This window comes from Mauremys reevesii, linkage group 1, assembly GCF_016161935.1.
Source record: "Mauremys reevesii isolate NIE-2019 linkage group 1, ASM1616193v1, whole genome shotgun sequence".
Taxonomy (NCBI): Eukaryota; Metazoa; Chordata; order Testudines; family Geoemydidae; genus Mauremys; species Mauremys reevesii.
In genome coordinates this window covers 235,294,701-235,313,640 of record NC_052623.1, presented here as the reverse complement: position 1 = coordinate 235,313,640, position 18,940 = coordinate 235,294,701, and the positions used below count along the sequence as shown (strand labels likewise).

The 18,940-nt window shown below is 43.7% G+C and overlaps 1 protein-coding gene across 3 annotated transcripts in view; it reads right to left on the bottom strand.

Moving 5' to 3' along the window:
• KIAA0930 (KIAA0930 ortholog) overlaps nucleotides 1-17,498 on the bottom strand; it is a 142,331-nt gene extending 124,833 nt beyond the window's left edge. The window contains exon 1 of one of the 3 annotated variants that reach the window (XM_039499226.1): nucleotides 16,924-17,498. In XM_039499226.1, coding sequence (XP_039355160.1) covers nucleotides 16,924-17,068 — 145 coding nt within the window. In that variant the 5' untranslated portion in view covers nucleotides 17,069-17,498. Of the gene's footprint in view, nucleotides 1-16,523; nucleotides 16,749-16,923 lie in introns of those variants that run through there. The other 2 variants (XM_039499216.1, XM_039499234.1) reach the window with 2 other exon arrangements.
• Nucleotides 17,499-18,940: the final 1,442 nt, after the last annotated feature.

Here is an 18,940-nt window from a genome sequence, read left to right as displayed (position 1 = left end):
TGCAGTTTCATAAGACTGACCTTGGTCAGAAGAGATTCATTCAGGCAATAGCTAACCATGAATGACCCTTCTGAGACAATAAACCTATAATCTCTAAACAGATTACTTAATTACACTGCATACCCTTCCTTATGGAACAGAGAACTGAGAATTTGATGGAAAATGAAAACAATTCCCTACAGCCCTCTAAGGCTTTAAGATGCACTTGACTGGATCTGTTCTGTGATGGGTTGGATCACAGAAAACCCCTTGGGTACTGCCAACTGATGTACTTAGACTACCTCTGAGCCATTTCCCCTGCCAATTTGGGACTTCAGTGCCTTGCCTGGTTTGAGCCAGACATGCTTGCCTGCTACAAACCCAGACCCAGGTCTGAACAATGTCCCACAAAAGCTGCAGGCTAAACTGAAAACAGCTTAAGAAGTGTTCCTGTCTCCAACACTCAGATACCCAGATCTCAATGGGGTCCAAACCCCAAATAAATCAGTTTTACCCTGTATAAAGCTTATACAGGTTAAACTCATAATTTGTTCACCCTCTATAACATTGATAGAAAGATATGCACAGCTGTTCTCCCCCCCCCCCAGGTATTAATGCATACTCTGGGTTATTAATAAGTAAAGTGACTTTATTAAATACAAAAAGGATTTAAGTGATTAACAGACAGAACAAAGTGAATTACCACGCAAAATAAAATAAAACATGAAGTCTACGCCTAATACAGTAAGAAAACTCAATACAGCTAAAACCTCACCCTCAGATGTTTCAATAAGCTTCTATCACACAGACTGGATGCCTTCTAGTCTGGGAACAATTCTTTCCCCGGTACAGCCTTTGTACCAGCTCAGGTGGTAGCTAGGGGATTTCTCATGATTGTAGCTCCTTTTGTTCTGTTCCACCCCCTTATATAGCTTTGCACAAGGCAGGAATCCTTTGTACCTCTCTGGATTCCCACCCTTTCTTCTAAATGGAAAAGCACCAGGTTAAAGATGGATTCCTGTTCAGGTGACATGATCACATGTCACTGTAAGACTCCAAACCTTCATTCCTCCCAGCCTGACTCACAGGAAGGTTTGCAAGCAAACAGAGCCATCCACAGTCAATTGTCCTGGTTGAGGAGAGCCATCAAGATTTCAAACCACCATTAATGGCCCACACTCTGCATAATTACAATAAGCCCTCAGAGTAATATTTCATATTTCTAGTTTCAGGCACAAGAATGATACATACAAATAGAATGACCACATTCAGTAGATTATAAGCTTTGTAAAGATACCTTACAAGAGACCTTTTGCATGAAGCATATTCCAGTTACATTATATTCACATTTATTAGCATATTTTCATAAAACCATATAGAGTGCAACGTCACATGTTCATTGAAAAGAATGATGTTACTTCCACATACAATTATCCTCCATATCCATTTGAACAGGGGAAAGAATATCAACTCACCACTGATCATAAGAATTCTGAGGGCACTTCAGAACAAAGAATATTTACAGGATGGTTGGGGGCAGGAGACTATCCTGGAAAGCAGTGAATCTAGAAAAAGATTTGGAGATCATGGTGGATAATCAGCTGAACATGAGTTCCCAGTGCGATGCTGTGGCTAAAAGGGCCAATATGATCCTTGGATGCATAAACAAGGGAATCTCAAGTACAAGAAAAGAGTTTATTTTATCTGTATTTGGCACTGGTGCGATTGCCGCTGGAATTCTGTGTCCACTTTTGGCGTCCACAATTCAAAAGGGATGTAGATAAACTGGAGAGGGTTCAGAGAAGAGCCACAAGAATGAATCAAGGATTAGAAAATATGCCTTACAGTGATAGCCTCAAGGAGCTCGCTCTATTTAGCTTAACAAAGAGAAGGTTACGGGGTGGCTTGATTACAGTCTATAAGTATCTACCTGAGGAACAATTATTTAATAATAGGCTCGTCAGTCTACCAGAGAAAGGTGTAACTAATACAATCCAGTGGCTGGAAGTTGAAGCTAGACAAATTCAGGCTGGAAATGAAGTATACACTTTAATAGTGAGCATAATTAACTATTGAAACAATTTAGCAATGGTTGTGGTGAATTATATGTCTCTGACAATTTTTAAATCAAAATTGGATGTTTTTCTAAAGGATCTGTCTGAGGAATTGTTTTGGGGAAGTTCTATGGCCTGTGTTAGAAGGGAGGTCAGACTAGATGATCACAATAGTCCCTTCTCATCTTGGAATCTATGACTCTAGAAGAGCTGTCACCACGTCTGTTCTTTGAGGTAGATGAAAAGGAGGTTGCAATAGGTAGAGGTTTGTCAAACTTTGAATCTCAGTTGACGTTAAGAAGCCAGGCACACAGAAAATCAATGGTGATAAATATTATGCAGAGTCTTACTTAAAAGTGATGCATTTGAATCCAACTCAGGTCAGTAGTAAGTGAGAATAAAGACACTATTAGCTGAAAGCTATTTAGTTATCATGACATAAGTCAGTGGTCTGAGTACAGCTCCTAGAGCATGTGTTTACATCACAAAAACCACCACCACGGATTGCACTTGTTTCTGGTAGCGTCAGTAGAGGGGGACCATTTTGAGTGGACATGGAAAATGAACCACTCTCTCACTATTGGAGACAGTCCTTCCAAATCAAGGCTGACGCATGTAAGCAACGTAGGATTCTACTCTGGCCCATGTTATCCATGTTCTTTGGACAAAATGAAAATCTGTCTCCAGAGCTGTCAATCTGCCATTGTTCATGAGCAGGTCCCATGTTAATCCCGTCTAGATTTCCAGGACAAGGCTCAGATAATGCCAAAATACTAAAGTACAAGAAAGTCTGGACTGATCTATACCTAGTCCAAGGATTATTGGAGAATCAGATAAAGGCACAAGAGGACATAAGCCATCATGTTCAATGAACAGTTCCAGAGGGAAGACTGCCTGAGGTTGAGGCTACTACACAGCACCAAAACTAGTGCCAGTCCCAATCCAGTATATAGTGCTTATATCACTAAGTAAAGGGTGAAAGACTACAAAGTCCAACCTGATTAACCTACCTGCTGAGGGCACTGGACAAAGATGTAGTCACACCCTCTCCAACTCACCTCTGAATTTTGGAGCACTCTATTATATTAGAAAGCTTTCTGCAATGTTTTTGTACGAATGCTGAGAAACAAAACTACCCATCACGTGTTTTGTGACAGACACAATTAGCTATAGCTAGGAAGATAGTAGTGCAAACAGTATTTCTGGGGTATGGATCAAGTGCAGTACAGCTACAGGCACCAACCGCATCTGCTCTAACCCCTCAGACAGAGACCAACACCTACAAAATCTCCACCAAGCATTCTCAAAACTACAGTACCCGCACGAGGAAATAAGGAAACAGATCAACAGAGCCAGACGTGTACCCAGAAGCCTCCTACTGCAAGACAAATCCAAGAAAGAAACCAACAGGACTCCACTGGCCATCACATACAGTCCCCAGCTAAAACCCCTCCAGCGCATCATCAGGGATCTACAACCCATCCTGGACAATGATCCCACACTTTCACAGGCCTTGAGTGGCAGGCCAGTCCTCGCCCACAGACAACCTGCCAACCTGAAGCATATTCTCACCAGTAACTGCACACCACACCATAGTAACTCTAACTCAGGAACCAATCCATGCAACAAACCTCGATGCCAACTCTGCCCACATATCTACACCAGCAACACCATCACAGGACCTAACCAGATCAGCCACACCATCACCGGTTCATTCACCTGCACATCCACCAATGTAATATATGCCATCATATGCCAGCAATGCCCCTCTGCTATGTACATCGGCCAAACTGGACAGTCTCTACGGAAAAGGATAAATGGACACAAATCAGATATTAGGAATGGCAATATACAAAAACCTGTAGGAGAACACTTCAACCTCCCTGGCCACACAATAGCAGATCTTAAGGTGGCCATCCTGCAGCAAAAAAACTTCAGGACCAGACTTCAAAGAGAAACTGCTGAGCTTCAGTTCATCTGCAAATTTGACACCATCAGCTCAGGATTAAACAAAGACTGTGAATTGCTTGCCAATTACAGAACCAGTTTCTCCTCCCTTGGCTTTCACACCTCAACTGCTAGAAGAGGGCCTCATCCTCCCTGATTGAACTAACCTTGTTATCTCCAGCCTGCTTCTTGCTTGCATATATATACACACCTGCCACTAGAAATTTCCACTACATGCATCCGATGAAGTGGTATTCACCCACGAAAGCTCATGCTCCAAAACATCCGTTAGTCTATAAGGTGCCACAGGACTCTCTGCTGCTATTCCTGCACTGGATGCTTAAAATTAGGCTCCTACATTTATAGTGAGGAGACAATTTCTGTTTATTACTAAAGTGGAAGTTAAGCAGCAGTAACATATTTCTGTCTTTTTGCAAAGTGACACATTCACCTTAAAGATATATTTTTTAAAAACCTCCTTGTTTGTTTCCCCAGATTTATGTAAACCCCTCAAGCAATTCCATTACCTTCACTTCATCTTCAATTGGTTTTAGAAAGGGAGGGAGAGAGTATTATACTTTTCAGACATTCAACTCCTGTATATTATTACAACAGCAGACTAGGAGACAATCACCTAAACCTACAAAACCAGAATTTTAAAACCATGTTCTTTAAAAGGGATACACAAGGCTCCCTTAAAATGTCCTTACTTCTGTTATTCAGACCTTTGATTTTAAGAATTTAAAAAAAACCTTATTTTTCACCATGGATGCATTTGTATTTCACTCACCTTAGGCAATGAAAGTAGGTTAATTTCATTTTTGTTTTAGTCTGCCCAGTATCAACTTGACACCTCTACAGAGCAAACTCTACCATATCTGGGATAGCGCTCTGACTGTGTGTTATAACATTGTCTTTCCTGGGTAGATGGGACCAAACTGCTCTGTGGAATCATGTTATAGTTCAGCAAAGACCAAGGGTTGCACTCAGCCTGGCTGGCTCCAGAAGCTGCAAATCGCACCTTCCTGCAGGAATGAAGCTTGCTACACTTCACTAAAAGTTGTGAATAACTGATTTTTCAGTTTACTAGCAATTCTGAAAATATTTTTTTCTTTCTATTTGTTTTGGGTCAACCTGAAACCAAAATTTTTCTGAATTTTTGGCAAATTGAAAAGTTAGAAAAATATGTTTCAGGTTGAATATTTCATTCTGATTTGGGGCGTTTTTAAGCTTTTTAAAATAAAAGCAAAGGAAATGAAGGGCTAGATTCACAAAACTGAGGTAGTGATGGCAGCAGTGCTCCCTTATACACAATGGCCTAGTGGTTAGGGACTCACCTGCAATGTGGGAGACCCAGGAGATCTGTGTTCAAGGACCTACTCCAGAGGTGAGATTCAAACCTGGGTCTCCCCACATGTCAGGTGAGTGTCCTAACCACTAGGCTATTTCCAGGGGGGAGAAGCAGGCATGTATCACCACCATTTCCATCATTTACTGCATGGTGCCTAAGCCCTCTTGTGAATCTAGCCTGAAAAAAACCAAAATGTTTCATTTTGGAAATGTCAGAATGGTTAACCGTGATATTTCTGAAAAAAAAAATTAACTGAAACAATTCACCAAATCCACGCAACTTCTCATAATGTTTCAGTCAACCCTCATTTGTGTTTTTCAGTGACAAAAATTTTGGCAGAAAAATTTTACCCAGGTCTACATATTTCTCCCTCTCGGCACCCACTGCAGTAAAGCAGGGTCATTTCCCAATGGGGCACCAAAGGATTTTAAATGGATTCATAGAGATCTCTCCCCCCCTTCTTTTTCCCTTTGATATCACAATGACCCTACTTAAGAGTTTTCTGAGCTGTTGACCTGACTTTCTCTGTCACTTATACCGGGGTGCCCAACCTATCGCGCACCTGAGCATTTCATAAGGTCGGTAGCCTGCTTCAACACAATATACTAATGGCCGATTCATTAGTGTTTTGTTGTCATGTTTACATTATTTTAGTTTACATAAATGTGTAAACAGACAATACTTTACATAGAAACAACCTATCTAAATACATATCAAAAAAATCTGAACTATTAATCAATACAGGTGACTTTAAATCTTGTTAAAATCTGTAGAATCTGTTTGGCCCTCCCAAGGTTGTGCTTAGGTTTACACAGGAGGGCCACAAAGTCTGGCCACTACTGAATTACACAATCATAACTGGAACAACAGTCATTAATAACTTTGCTTTATTACAACCCAATTTCTTCAATATAGTCTATGTCCAAGACTTCAATTAATTTGCCTACGTGAAAACTTTCACCTCTCTGTATTTATTCCATTGCAGCTGAAGCTAGACAAGTGAGGGGAATTAAACACAGTAAAAATTTACCACAGGTTGTACTAGATTCTCCATTACAGACAATTTTAAATTCAGATTGGATGTTTTGCTAAAAGAGATGTTCTAGTTCAAATAGGAATTACTTCAGTGAAGTTCTGTGGCCCGAGCTATACAGTCGGTCAGACCAGATGATCACAGTGGTCCCTTCTGGCCTTACAACGGCTTAGTCATTCAGGACAAAGGAAAGGTTGACACAGATGCCGAATTTCTTAAAGGACTCCATTTTTAATTGATGTTAATTGCTTTATGAGTTAACAGACGGCCTTGTAAATTCTGAGAAAATTCATTCTGCACTATGTGCTCCAAATTCAGCCAAGATAAATTAAGGGAAGGGGATGTTATGATGAGATGGGCCACATGCCACTGTAGGCAATTTGTGACGGCTAGTAACAAATATCTCCAATGGGACAATAGATGAGGAGGGCTCTGAGTTACTACAGCACATTCTTTCCCAGATGTCTGGATGGTGGGTTTTGCCCACCATCTGTTCAACTGATTGTCCTATTTGGGGTCAAGAAGGAATTTCCCCCCAGGTCAGACTGTCAGAGACCCTGGGGTAGCAGAGAGGTGGGGGGTGGAAAGAGGCAGTTGCCTTCCTCTGCAGCATGGGGCACAGGTCACCTGCAAGTCTGAACTAAAATAAATGGTGGATTCGCAAATCTTGATTTAAAAGAATACAAGTTACAGAGAACTTCAGTAACTTAGCCAGAGGTTATGGGTTTATAAAAGGAACAGGTGGGTCAGATGCCTTGGTCTGCAATGTGAAGGATATCTGACTACATGATCAAGATGGTCCCTTCTGACCTTAAATTCTATTAGTCTATTTTGTATTTTTAATCCAATACAAAGAGATTGAATCCCTGCTTTAGCAAAATGGAATTCATCCTTAACTACAAAGAAGAGGCCAGCGTCTCCATACTACATCTATGAGATTTACACTAACATCTAGGTGCCAAATACCACTGGAAGACTCCCACAGAGGAGTGTGCAAAAGACACACTGGGGAAGATTAACTTTTTAAGGCTCCCATTTTTTTTTAAACTCCTAGATTCATATTTCAGCTTCTAAAAAGACCCTCATTTTTTAAATGACTGAGCACCCAACGGCTTCCACTGAAGTCGAGTATGAGCAACTGGATGCTCAGCATTTTTTAAAACCGTGCCACTTATTTATTTAGTGCCTCACTATAAATGTAGGAGCCTAATTTTAAACATCAATTTTTTAAAGTCTTCTTGGCCCCTGTTCTTTACCATCCCTTTTGTTTAGGTGCTTTTACTGGGGATTTGTATATACACATATATTCATTCACCCCCTCTGGGCCAAGGGATTGGCCAAATGTTTGAGGACAGTAAAATGGCAGGTTCCAATACATGCTCATCACCTGTAAAATTTAATTTAGTTTACATTTATTTTTTTGACAGCCTTGTCATTGAGTTGTAGTCGTGCAGGACAGCATCCTAAAAAAACTCCAGAAATCTCTATTATTGTTTAGGGCAACTTTTTTTTTTTTTAAGAAAAAAAAAGAAAAGAAACCACAAAACCCAACATCTCAAGAGATATGTAAAACAACAACAAAAAAGGACACAATCTTATTATTGGTCTGAGACCATGTCTGTCAAGTTCCAACCTGCGGCTAATTTTTATGGCTGAGTTATAAACTCCCTGAAAATATTGGTTTGTAATGGAAAGCATGACAGGCCCATAACTACAACAGCATGAATGGGGCTCTTACAATAAACCAACTAAATGGAATTTTAAATGAACTGCCATAAAAAGGTTATTTACCTCCAAGGAGCTCAGCCCTGGAGTTGTACCCTGGATTACTGTGCTCCATAACGCAGCAGCCAGTGTAACAAATAGATATAATCACTTTCCTGAGAGCCCAGGAGGTTTTTTTATAGCACTCTTACAAGAAGAGTTATAAGATGCAGTAAAGGGTGGGTCATGCTATGCTATGCTATGCTGGACGGGAACCTGCATTACAGGCTTGATCCTGCATTGGCAATGGTGGGAGCAGAATTAGGCTCTGGCTTCGCACAGGGCCAGATTTCCAATTAGACACAGTAGGTATGTTCCTTGGGGTGCCGGCGTTCTAGGGGCGTCTGAGGAGACAAAACAGTTTTGGGTTAGAGCTCTGGACTGGGAGGGTTAAAAGAAGTTAAAAGAAGGTTAAAAGTTAAAAATATATACAAGCTCCCTTGCGGATGGCCGGGCTCCTGGCATGAGTTGGTGGCCACCCAGTGTGTGGGGCTGGGGCAGGGTGAGCGTCTGAGTCAGCCCACCTGGGGGCGCTGTAAGCCATGGCCGAGTGGGATGGCTGCTGAAGGTGCTGGGAGTGTCCAAGACCCTTTCCCAATTTTGGCCGCCCTGCTGCCTCTGCCCTGTGCCGGGGAGGAAGAGGTAGGGACTTGGCCGGCGCCCTATTCACTTTCATGGGCAGAGCCGGAGCATGGCTCCTGTGCCAGGCTGCGGGAGGGACAGAAGACACCTGGGGACCGTTCGCCCTGGGGAGAGGTACAGTCAGGGCCAGCTCCAGCATTTTTGCTGCCCCAAGCAGCAAGAAAGAAAGAAAGAAAGAAAGAAAGCCACGATCGGCGGCACTCCGGCTTCACTCTTCGGCGGCAATTTGGCAGCAGGTCCTTTCCTCCGACAGCGACTGAGGGCCCTGCCGCCAAATTGCCACAGAAGACCTGACATGCCGCCCTTCTCCATTGGCTGCCCCAAGCACCTGCTTGCTGCGCTGGTGCCTGGAGCAGTCCCCCCCTTGCGCCTTGCCTGGGGCGAGTGGGCTGCGCCCCAGCTCAAGCTAAGAGCACTGTATGTGGCAGAGGGTCTCATGCCTTCCTGGGGAGGCCGTGTTTATATTTCTTTTTGTTTCATGTTTTACAGAAAACACAGAGGTCAGCTATAGGCATAGGGGGGGGCGGGCGCTGAAGATGCTGTGCCTGGGGTACATAAGGTGTAAATCTGTCCCAGGCTCTGCAAAGCATCTAAGAGTTCTAAGTTCAGAGTTCTCACTTTTCCCAGCACTGTATAACTCCATCCATTTCCAATACAGGATTGCCAATTTCAAGAGATCAAAAATCATCAGATGGACCCCCCGAAAATCAGGAGATTGACCCAAAAAATCATGACGACATTGAAAAAAAAAAAGAAGAAGAAAAAAAGATTATATGGTGTATTTTAGGTCAGTCTCCTGATTTCTGAACTACCCCTGCCCATACCCAGGATGTGTGCACGTGACAATCAGTGTTGCCCACTGTCCAACATGTACTGGATAAGGTGATTTTGGCCCCTGCTACAGGAGCTCTCACCCCCACATCTACCCATCTCCTGCCCAACAATTAATCCTGTCTCCCAGCTCCCTCACCAGTTCTGTCCCCACACAACCCTTCCTCAATTCAGTCCCTCCAGCTCCCATCACCACCACCCTATCAGTTCAGCTGCCTACCCCATGAACCCCCTGCCTCCCTCAGTTCACCCTCACAGCACTCACCCCATCTGCTCAGAACCCACCATCAACAGAGCTCCCCACCCTATCAGCCCCCACCTCCTCACTTCAGCCCTCCCAACCTCAACTCTGCCTCTCTTAGGGTTCTTCAGTGGGGTCCCCTCTCCTACTCCCCAGGCTGGCAGGGAAGCAGCCACCCAGAGCTGATAGCCAGAGCCTGCGAGGAGGGGCTCCCACTGTCAGCCCCCGGCGGCGGGGACAGAGGAGGCGGACAGCAGGAACCTAGCCACATGTGTCTGACAGCGATTTCTAAGTAAAACTAAGCCTCACTCATGATCTCAAGATAAAACTCTCAAATGTCAGGATTCTAACATTGGAGAGTTCTATCGTGAGATCATGAATGAGGCTTAAATTTTACTTAGAAATCACGTTATTGTGATAAATTCACAAGAGTTGGCATGTCTGCCAATATTTCTGCCCTCATCTCCTTCTCTACCTCCCCTTGTTCCCTTCAGTTTCACCAAGTTCTCTTCCAACCGTTCCCTTTGTCTTTCACCTACTCTGCACTCACTCCCTTCTTTCCCGACACCCATATACCTTAACAGCCTATCATTTAATGCATGCAAGGGTCCAATTTCCAGAACGAGACCAAAGATCTACTTATTCAAGCCCTGATTCAGCACGGTGTTTAAGCACCTGCCTGACTTTTGAGTAAGAGAATCATCCCACTGACTTCATACATTGCTGACAGGCAATTTTAAGGACATTCAGATGCTTCTCTGAAGCCTCCAAGAACACTCCCTGCACCACCAAGCCAAGCACATACCCTCCCGCTTTGCCACTGTAACCTCCTATCCTGTTTTCCCCTCTTGCGAGTCAGAAGTGTATGGGAGAGCTTCTGCTCCTCCCTCAGTTAGCAGGAGACACAGAAAAGCGAAGGTTTCAGAGTAGCAGCCGTGTTAGTCTGTATCCGCAAAAAAAAAAAAAAAAAAACAGGAGTACTTGTGGCACCTTAAAGACTAACAAATTTATTTTAGCATGAGCTTTCGTGAGCTAAAGCTCACTTCTTCGGATGCATAGAATGGAACACACAGACAGGAGATATTTATACATACAGAGAACATGAAAAGGTGGAAGTATGCATACCAACAGGCAGAGTCTAATCAATTGAGATGAGCTATCGTTAGCAGGAGGAAAAAAAACTTTTTGAAGTGATAATTAAGATGGCCCATAGAAGGTGTGAGGAGAACTTAACATAGGGAAATAGATTCAATTGGTGTAATGACCCAACCATTCCCAGTCTTTGTTTAAACCACAGTTAATTGTATCTAGTTTGCATATTAATTCAAGTTCAGCAGTCTCTCTTTGGAGTCTGTTTTTGAAGTTTTTTTGTTGCAAAATTGCCACCTTCAAGTCTGTCACTGAGTGGTTAGAAAGGTTGAAGTGTTCTCCCACTGGTTTTTGAATGTTATGATTCCTGATGTCAGATTTGTGTCCATTTATTCTTTTGCGTAGAGAAAAGCGAAGGGTTCTCTAGCCCCTGACAACAGCAGGAGCAGGCCCACTGCATGATCCAGCAGCCTCTCTTCTAGGCCCGCTACATTTAAGATTTAGTACTCTGGGAGAAGTTATTTTAGATTATTTGCTTACTGTTGCTTTTTTATGGCTCTCTGGATTATCCAAGCATACATATCAACAGAGGCAAACGGGCAGTCAATAGTATTTTCAGCTCCTTGGGCCTTTCCCACCTTTGACCAGCTATGTATTACACTGGTCTATTATTGGTCAGCAACAGAGCATTTCACCATTACATTATTCAAATGTCTACTTCTTGTTTCCTAGGAAAAGTAATTTTAATTATAATACTACCTTATACTAAAACAACACCTTCCACCCCGGGATCTCAAATGCAGCACTTTCTTTAGCATACTGTAAGATAAGTATTGTTAGAGGGACAGCAACACACAGAGAAGTTAATCATGTTACCCAACGTCACACAAGATGCCATAGGTGAAACAGGAATCGAACCCTCCCAGTCCAGAGCTCTAACCCAAAACTGTTTTGTCTCCTCAGACACTCGTTTGCAGCCAAATGAATTTTTCAAGGAGAATGAACATAGCAAGAGGTAGAGAAAGACAGGAGACAAACAACATGAACCATGGAACTTTTCAACTTTGTGCTCCTGTTGACTAGATCCAAAAAGAAAGAACACAAGATTTATGCCCCTCCACTCACTCTGAACTTTTAATCAAAGAAGCTGAGGCAGAACCTGCCACCATTCATGCTTTATTATCAAAGTAAAACACGGGGCAAGTGTCTTGTAGTCTTTTAACTATTTTTTTTTGCCACAGAAACACTCTAGTGAATTCCATTTCATAGGGAGCCTTGTGGTAGTAGAATACACTCGGTGACTGGATAACACCTTAACAGCCAGTTGAGACCTATTGTAATTAGAGTGACATCATCTTCTCTACTACACAGCGTGATTATAAATCATGTATCTAGTCATTACTCTGGAATGCAATACCAGGAACTTTTTAACACACTTCACACAACAAAGGGATGGATTCCTCTCAATATTGGGGAAGACACTTGTTTTAGGGATGTCTAATGACAATTGATGCCAACTGCAAAATTTTAGGAAGAAGTAATTTGCACTATAAAAACTTGGCAATAAAATACAACTCAAAATTGAAAAAGGTTTAGTTTCAATGAATAACACCATTTAACAAAGCCAGAGAGAGAGACAGAGAATGTCCAGTTCTGTGAGCTATTATATGGTCTTGTTGTAATCAATGGGAGTTAAGAGCACTCAGCAATTTTCAGGATCAAGCCTTCAGGGACTAGTCCCTGAAATCAATCAGATTCTCAGACAGGGTAAACTCGGATACCTCCAAATGACTTCAGTGGAACTACAGAGATTTATAGCAGTTGAAGATCTAACCCATTATGACTACAGAGACAAGTAACATGAGCAGAATTTGGCTTTTATTATGGAAGACAGGGCCGGCTCCAGGCCCCAGCACGCGCTTGGGGCGGCATGCCGCGGGAGGCACTCTGCCGGTCGGCGAGAGGGTGGCAGGCGGCTCCAGTGGACCTCCTGCAGACATGCCTGCGGAGGGTCCGCTGGTCCTGCGGCTCGGATGGACGTCCACCGGGGCCGCGGGACCAGCGGACCCTCCGCAAGCACGTCTGCGGGAGGTCCACCGGAGCCGCGGGACCGGCGACCGCCAGAGCGCCCCCTGCGGCGTGCTGCCGTGCTTGGGATGGCGAAATTGCTAGAGCTGCCCCTGATGGAAGATCATTAAAACTAGTTTCTTGAGCTTTTAAATTATGGGATTACACATAAAATAGTCTAAATTCTTGATTTATAAGATTTCTACTGGGATTTTGGAAGGGTTCATAAGCAATAAAGGAAAACAGAAACAAAAAGAACAGGAACTAATTTATAGTCAGTGACAAATGCCATACATCAAGCAACTAGTTATGGTGCTTGAAATTAAGCGTGTGAAATTAATTCCTGTGCAAGGAAGCTTTGCAATATAAGACAACTCAATATACAATATGGTACGCGGAGCATCCATTCTCTCCTCTTCCCGCGGCACCCTGCTGAGACTCTCTAAGCTTTGAGCAGCAATAGAGATGGAAGATTGGGCTAGCCATGGTGACGAAGGTCCAATGTCATGGCTATTTCAACACAAACACGCAACGTGGCAGGTCTATACCTGTAGGCCATTGGAGTCTTCCCACTGTTTGATTATAATTTTGCAGGCTGGAGTAAAGTGCAGAAATGCAATATCCTAGAAAAAGATATACATCGACAGAGAGGTTCTGGTTATAACTTTGTAATCTCTCTCAACAAACCTAGACATAACAGGAGTATCTCTATTGGTACGGTCACATTTTCAACATGGTGACTGAGCTGCACGATTCCCATTAACATTATACTAACTAGTCCTCACATGCTAACTTGCAAGATTGTACCCTTATTCATGTGACGAGCTAGGCAGGAAATGGTTTTCGAATTGGGATGAAAAGTTACAATCTCCAAAATTTTCACAAAGGTAGTTTGAAAACATTTTTGGTTTGGGTCAGCTGAAATATTTCATTTTGATTTCAACTATTATTTATTTATATTATAATTAGCTTAAATTTTGAAATGAAAAGCCATTTCAAGCCAGATAACTGGAATTTGTTGTTTAGAAAACATTGAGTTTCACTAGTTCCAAAACTCTTTCCTTCCCCATCCCCCGCAAAAGTTTTTTCAAGTAAAAAAAAAAAAAAAGTGTCAAAACTGACCCTTTCCCAAGATACGTTTCCATTTCAAAGAACTGGCATTTTCTGATTATAAAACATTTAGCTAAAAAATTCCCAACGACTGCTATTCATATGATCAGCCCAAGCTCACACAATGGAACTTCTCTCAAGACAGTGCTAAAGAATCATGGTGTTGAGATTCATACTATTGCAAATGTTTCAATCTTCCTCCCACCAACTAAAAAACAGCATTTTGGCTACAACTTAAAAAAAAAAAAAGTCAACATTTTTATTACTACAAGTCCCCATTTTCAACAAATTTAACTATCAGGCCCAAAGTTAATTAGCAGCAGGGCCGGCTCCAGACCCCAGCGCGCCAAGCACGCAGCTGGGGCAGCGTGCCGCGGGAGGGCGGCAGACGGCTCCGGTGGACCTCCCGCAGGTGTGCCTGCGGAGGGTCCGCTGGTCCCGTGGAGCATCCACAGGCGTGCCTGTGGGAGGTCCACCGGAGCCGCGGGACCGGCAACTGCCAGAGCGCCCCGCCCGTGGCGTGCCGCCCTCCTTGGGGCGGCGCAATTTCTAGAGCCGCCCCTGATTAGCAGTATCTTTTTAACCTTATACTACTAATAAATACATAGGCCAAATAAAAACTGCAAAACACCAAATGCTGATCAGTAACTGTCCATTATTTCTATTACAGTAGCACCTGGAGGCTACAGTCAGGGATTGGGGCTCCATTATGTTAGATGCTGTAGAAACATGTAGTAATGATTATTTTCCTATTTATTTGTGGCTGCACCCACTACGTATGAAGCACATACAATAGGGGATGATCCCTGCCCCATGGAGATCACAGCATAAGGGCAGATGCATGCACAGGTAATACAGAGGTCAGGGAAGAGGAACGCAAAAGGGATTTTCAATGCAAGTCAAGGAGATTCACTATAAGTAGCACAACAGAAGTAAGTATTTAAGAAGGACTTAAAAATGGAGAGGGTTGGGGCCTTGTATGTCTGCTGAGAAAGGTCAACCACATATCTAGGCCACCTGGAAATAAAAGAAGGCTGAGAGTGTTTCAGAGACTTACAATCTAAAGCATTGATCCTGCAGTGAGCTATATACTGGCACATAGGTCCAACCACATGGAGCTCATAAGAGGATCGGGGCCAAGGTACAAATACCGTTTCAAGCTAGGTTTAAAATAAGGTTGAAATAGTTTTGCATATCAGGAACATCTGTTAAATAGCAGCTGTTTTTTCTTTCAGTCTTATTACTCATAATACTGTATGGTTATAGCTGCTATCCATTAACGTAACCAGATTCAAATGATTTCATAATATGAGAGACTTAGGTTAAGGAAGAATTTCACTGCATTCAGGTTTGTAGGTTACTCAGATTTTAACCTTGGACTCTTATTTCACAACACATTTCCTCAGTAACTGGATTAAGCAATATTTATTTCCTCTGAAGTAACATTAGCTCTTTTCAATATTTACTTCTTAGTCGATACTAAGTAGCTAAAAATAGGGAAGAAAATCTTTTGATTAAAAAAAGTCATCGTGTACTTACTAGACCCTGGCAAGCAGTATGAAATCACTTACTCAGAAAAGGGAGGTGTCTGATTCATAAGGGGAAAAAAGCTACATAAAAAAGATCAATCATTTGACAGTCATGTGATCTCAAGAACCAGAGGGAAAAAAAGAAAAAAAAAAGTATACATCTGGTATGTGTTCCAAGATCTAGGAAAAAATATTTATTTTATTTAAAAAATAATTAGTTTATCCATATTGTGCCTTTTGACCATTTTCCTCCAAGGGCATTTCAGACAATAGAGTGAACTGATCTCTTTAGTTCTTAGCCTACTTAGACTAAAATTAGGCTCATTTCTGAAACAATACGATATCCCTAGAGCACACAACAGGTTCCCAGTAGCAATTATGGCTGGCAGTATATTACAAACCAACAGACTTTGATGTAGTCTACAGGTTTTTTATGAAAAAAAGGCTCCTGCTCCCACTGCAGTCTGGAAAGCAATGGCACACAGCTAGCTTTGTTCATCTTAAAGCTTCCATTCTTCCAAGAGATAAGAAGATAAATGCTATTTCTCGGATTCTTTTACAGATTGCAATGGATTGTTTCTACAGGATGTGAATATCTCATCACTTAACCAATGCATATACAAAAGCAGATACCCATTTCTGATAATAGGGACTTTCGGTTTCCATTAACCACCACCCAGTGATAGAAAAAAGGGGGACTGGACGTAGGGGCGTTCAGACGGATCAGGTTCGTGTGGTATATACTAAGCCTAGGGAAATCACACACTACACAACATATAGTAATTCAAACCTGTTACCTTATTGCATCACAAGGAATTACTCAATATTGGGGCCATAGTAATAAGCTACCAGAAACGCTCCCTTCCCCCTCTCAGCCTCCTTGTACCTGTAGGAAATGCTCCAGCGACCAACAGACCCACTGCTAGCCGGGACCCACAAGGATCAGAAGCAAGCGCTGCCCTTTCTAACCCGCCCTAGCCGTTGGCAGGAGTCCTGGCTATTCTGGTCAGGGGAGGGCTTCGCATGCCGCACAGCACTGGGACCAGACGGGGGAGACTCGGCCCGGGGCGAGGTGCCGAACAGCCCCCGCACTCCCCGCGTGTGCGCTCGCCCCGGGGCGGGCCGGCGGGCTGCAGCAGGCGCCCGGCAAAGGGGTAACTTTATCCCCTCCCCCGCGGCGCGCTCTGCGGGCGGGCGGGCGCTCCCCACCCACTCCCTTCCCCCGGCTCCCGGCTCGCTCTGCAGGGGGAAGATACGAGCAGGCAGCAGCCACCCCCGGGACTCACCCAGCCCGCTGATCTCCTGGCGGATGTTAATGCGGTTCCTTTCCTCCACTATCGCCCGCAGCATCTGCTGGAGCGATCGGTCCAGGTCTCCGTTCTCCTCCTCTTCTCTCTGCCCAGCCCGGCCGAAACTCTTGAGAGATGCCATGCTAGGGCCACCGCAAATGATTTCATCTCAGTCTGCCTCCGAGCTCAGACTGCAGGACTGCCCCCTCCCCGCCCCACCGCACAGAAAACACGAGCTCCTAGGCAGATAATGGGGGCGGCAAGAGACTTGCGGGGAGAAGGGGGCCGGATGCTTTTTGGTTTAGGAGACGAGAATGTTTTAAGATAATAATAATAATAATAATAATAATAATCCCGATCCTGGCGTTGGCGGTGCTGCTGGTGGGGGAGGGTTATGCCCTTTGTAATGCCAAAGCTCCTTGGAAAGTTTCCGAGTCCTTATCATCTACCCGCTGGAAATATCGGGTTTAACCCCGCTTCTTGCTGCGGATCGATTGCAATTTGCTCCAATTTACCTAGGAGGCACTTCCGCCTCCCATAGCCGAGGAGCTGGGACTGCCTGCCTATGACACTTCCTGAAACAAGGAGCCAGCAGAGGCGATTTAAAGAGGCATCAGGCAATTCCCCACCAATGACCGCAAAGAGCGGATGTGTGACAAGGGGAAAGGGGGCGGGGAGGGCTGCAGGGTGGGGTTTGTTTGCAGTCATCATGACAAGCTGAGATCCCTCCCTCTCTGTCTCTCTGCTTGTGCAATTAACCATAGGCATGCATATAGCTATAGAAGTAAAGGTGCTGGCCCCAGGTAGTAGAGATGCCCCTTTGATTGCCTCTTGGCCACTAATCCATTCCCTTCAGGACTTGTTCTAACATTTCCAAAGCCAGGAGAGCTTCAAACAGTTATTTTAAAGCAAACTACCATGTCTAGTACCCTCGTTGTACTAGACATGGTACAAACATGAAACAAACAAACAAAAATCCCTGCCCCAAAGAATTTACAATCTAAGTATAAGACAAGAGGACAGGAGCCTACAGGCGCACCCATGGGGCAGTGCAAGGAAACAATAACACAAAAATACAAACACTGAGCAAACGCAATAAGTGTCTGTGTCCTATCTACTCTACAATTTACAGTCTTTGTCAGTTAACATGCTAATTAGCACATGTTAAAACACAACTAAACGTTCAAGTGTAGATATACATGTGGATTATACCTGAGTTGTGGATAGTTCAGTACCCACTTCAGGTGCATCTGTTACTAACGCCCATTGTCAGCCAGTACTTTTGCTAGTCCGGAATTGGCAGCATTCACTGCTCTGTACATTAATTTCCAGACATTAGTGTGAACTAGTGAGTTTCTACTGTGCATAATCACTAGGGACTAGGAGATACCTTTCTGAACTGTGAATGTTATAAGTTAGGCCTCAATTCTGCAAAGATTTATGAACATGTTTAACTTTCAACCTGTTAGTCATTCCAGTGTAAATCTTTGCAGAACTAGGGCTGTGTATTTCATACATTTGTAAGCTGTTCAGGCCAGGGGTTGTATTTTAATCTATCTTTGTACAGTGCCTAGAACACTGGGGTCCCATCTCAGTTGAGACCCCTAGGAACTACTGTAATACAATGTATATGGCCATCCAACATCTTGACAGATTAAAGGAGACGCAACCAGGGCCAGCTCCAGGGGTTTTGCCGCCCCAAGCAGCCAAAAAAAAAAGCCGTGATCGTGATCTGCAGCAATTCAGCGGGAGGTCCTTCGCTCCGAGCGGGAGTGAGGGACCCTCCGCCAAATTGCCGCCGAATACCTGAAAGTGTCGCCCAGCTCCGGAGTTGCCGCCCCAAGCACCTGCTTGATAAGCTGGTGCCTGGAGCCGGCCCTGGACGCAACAAAGTCGGTCTGTCAATGGTGCTTAGCATAGCAATGATATGATAAAAAAGCTCAATGCACAAGCAGCAAACCTTCCCACAGTGGCTACAGGTCCACGCACCAGATGGAAGTTGTCATAGGTCTCA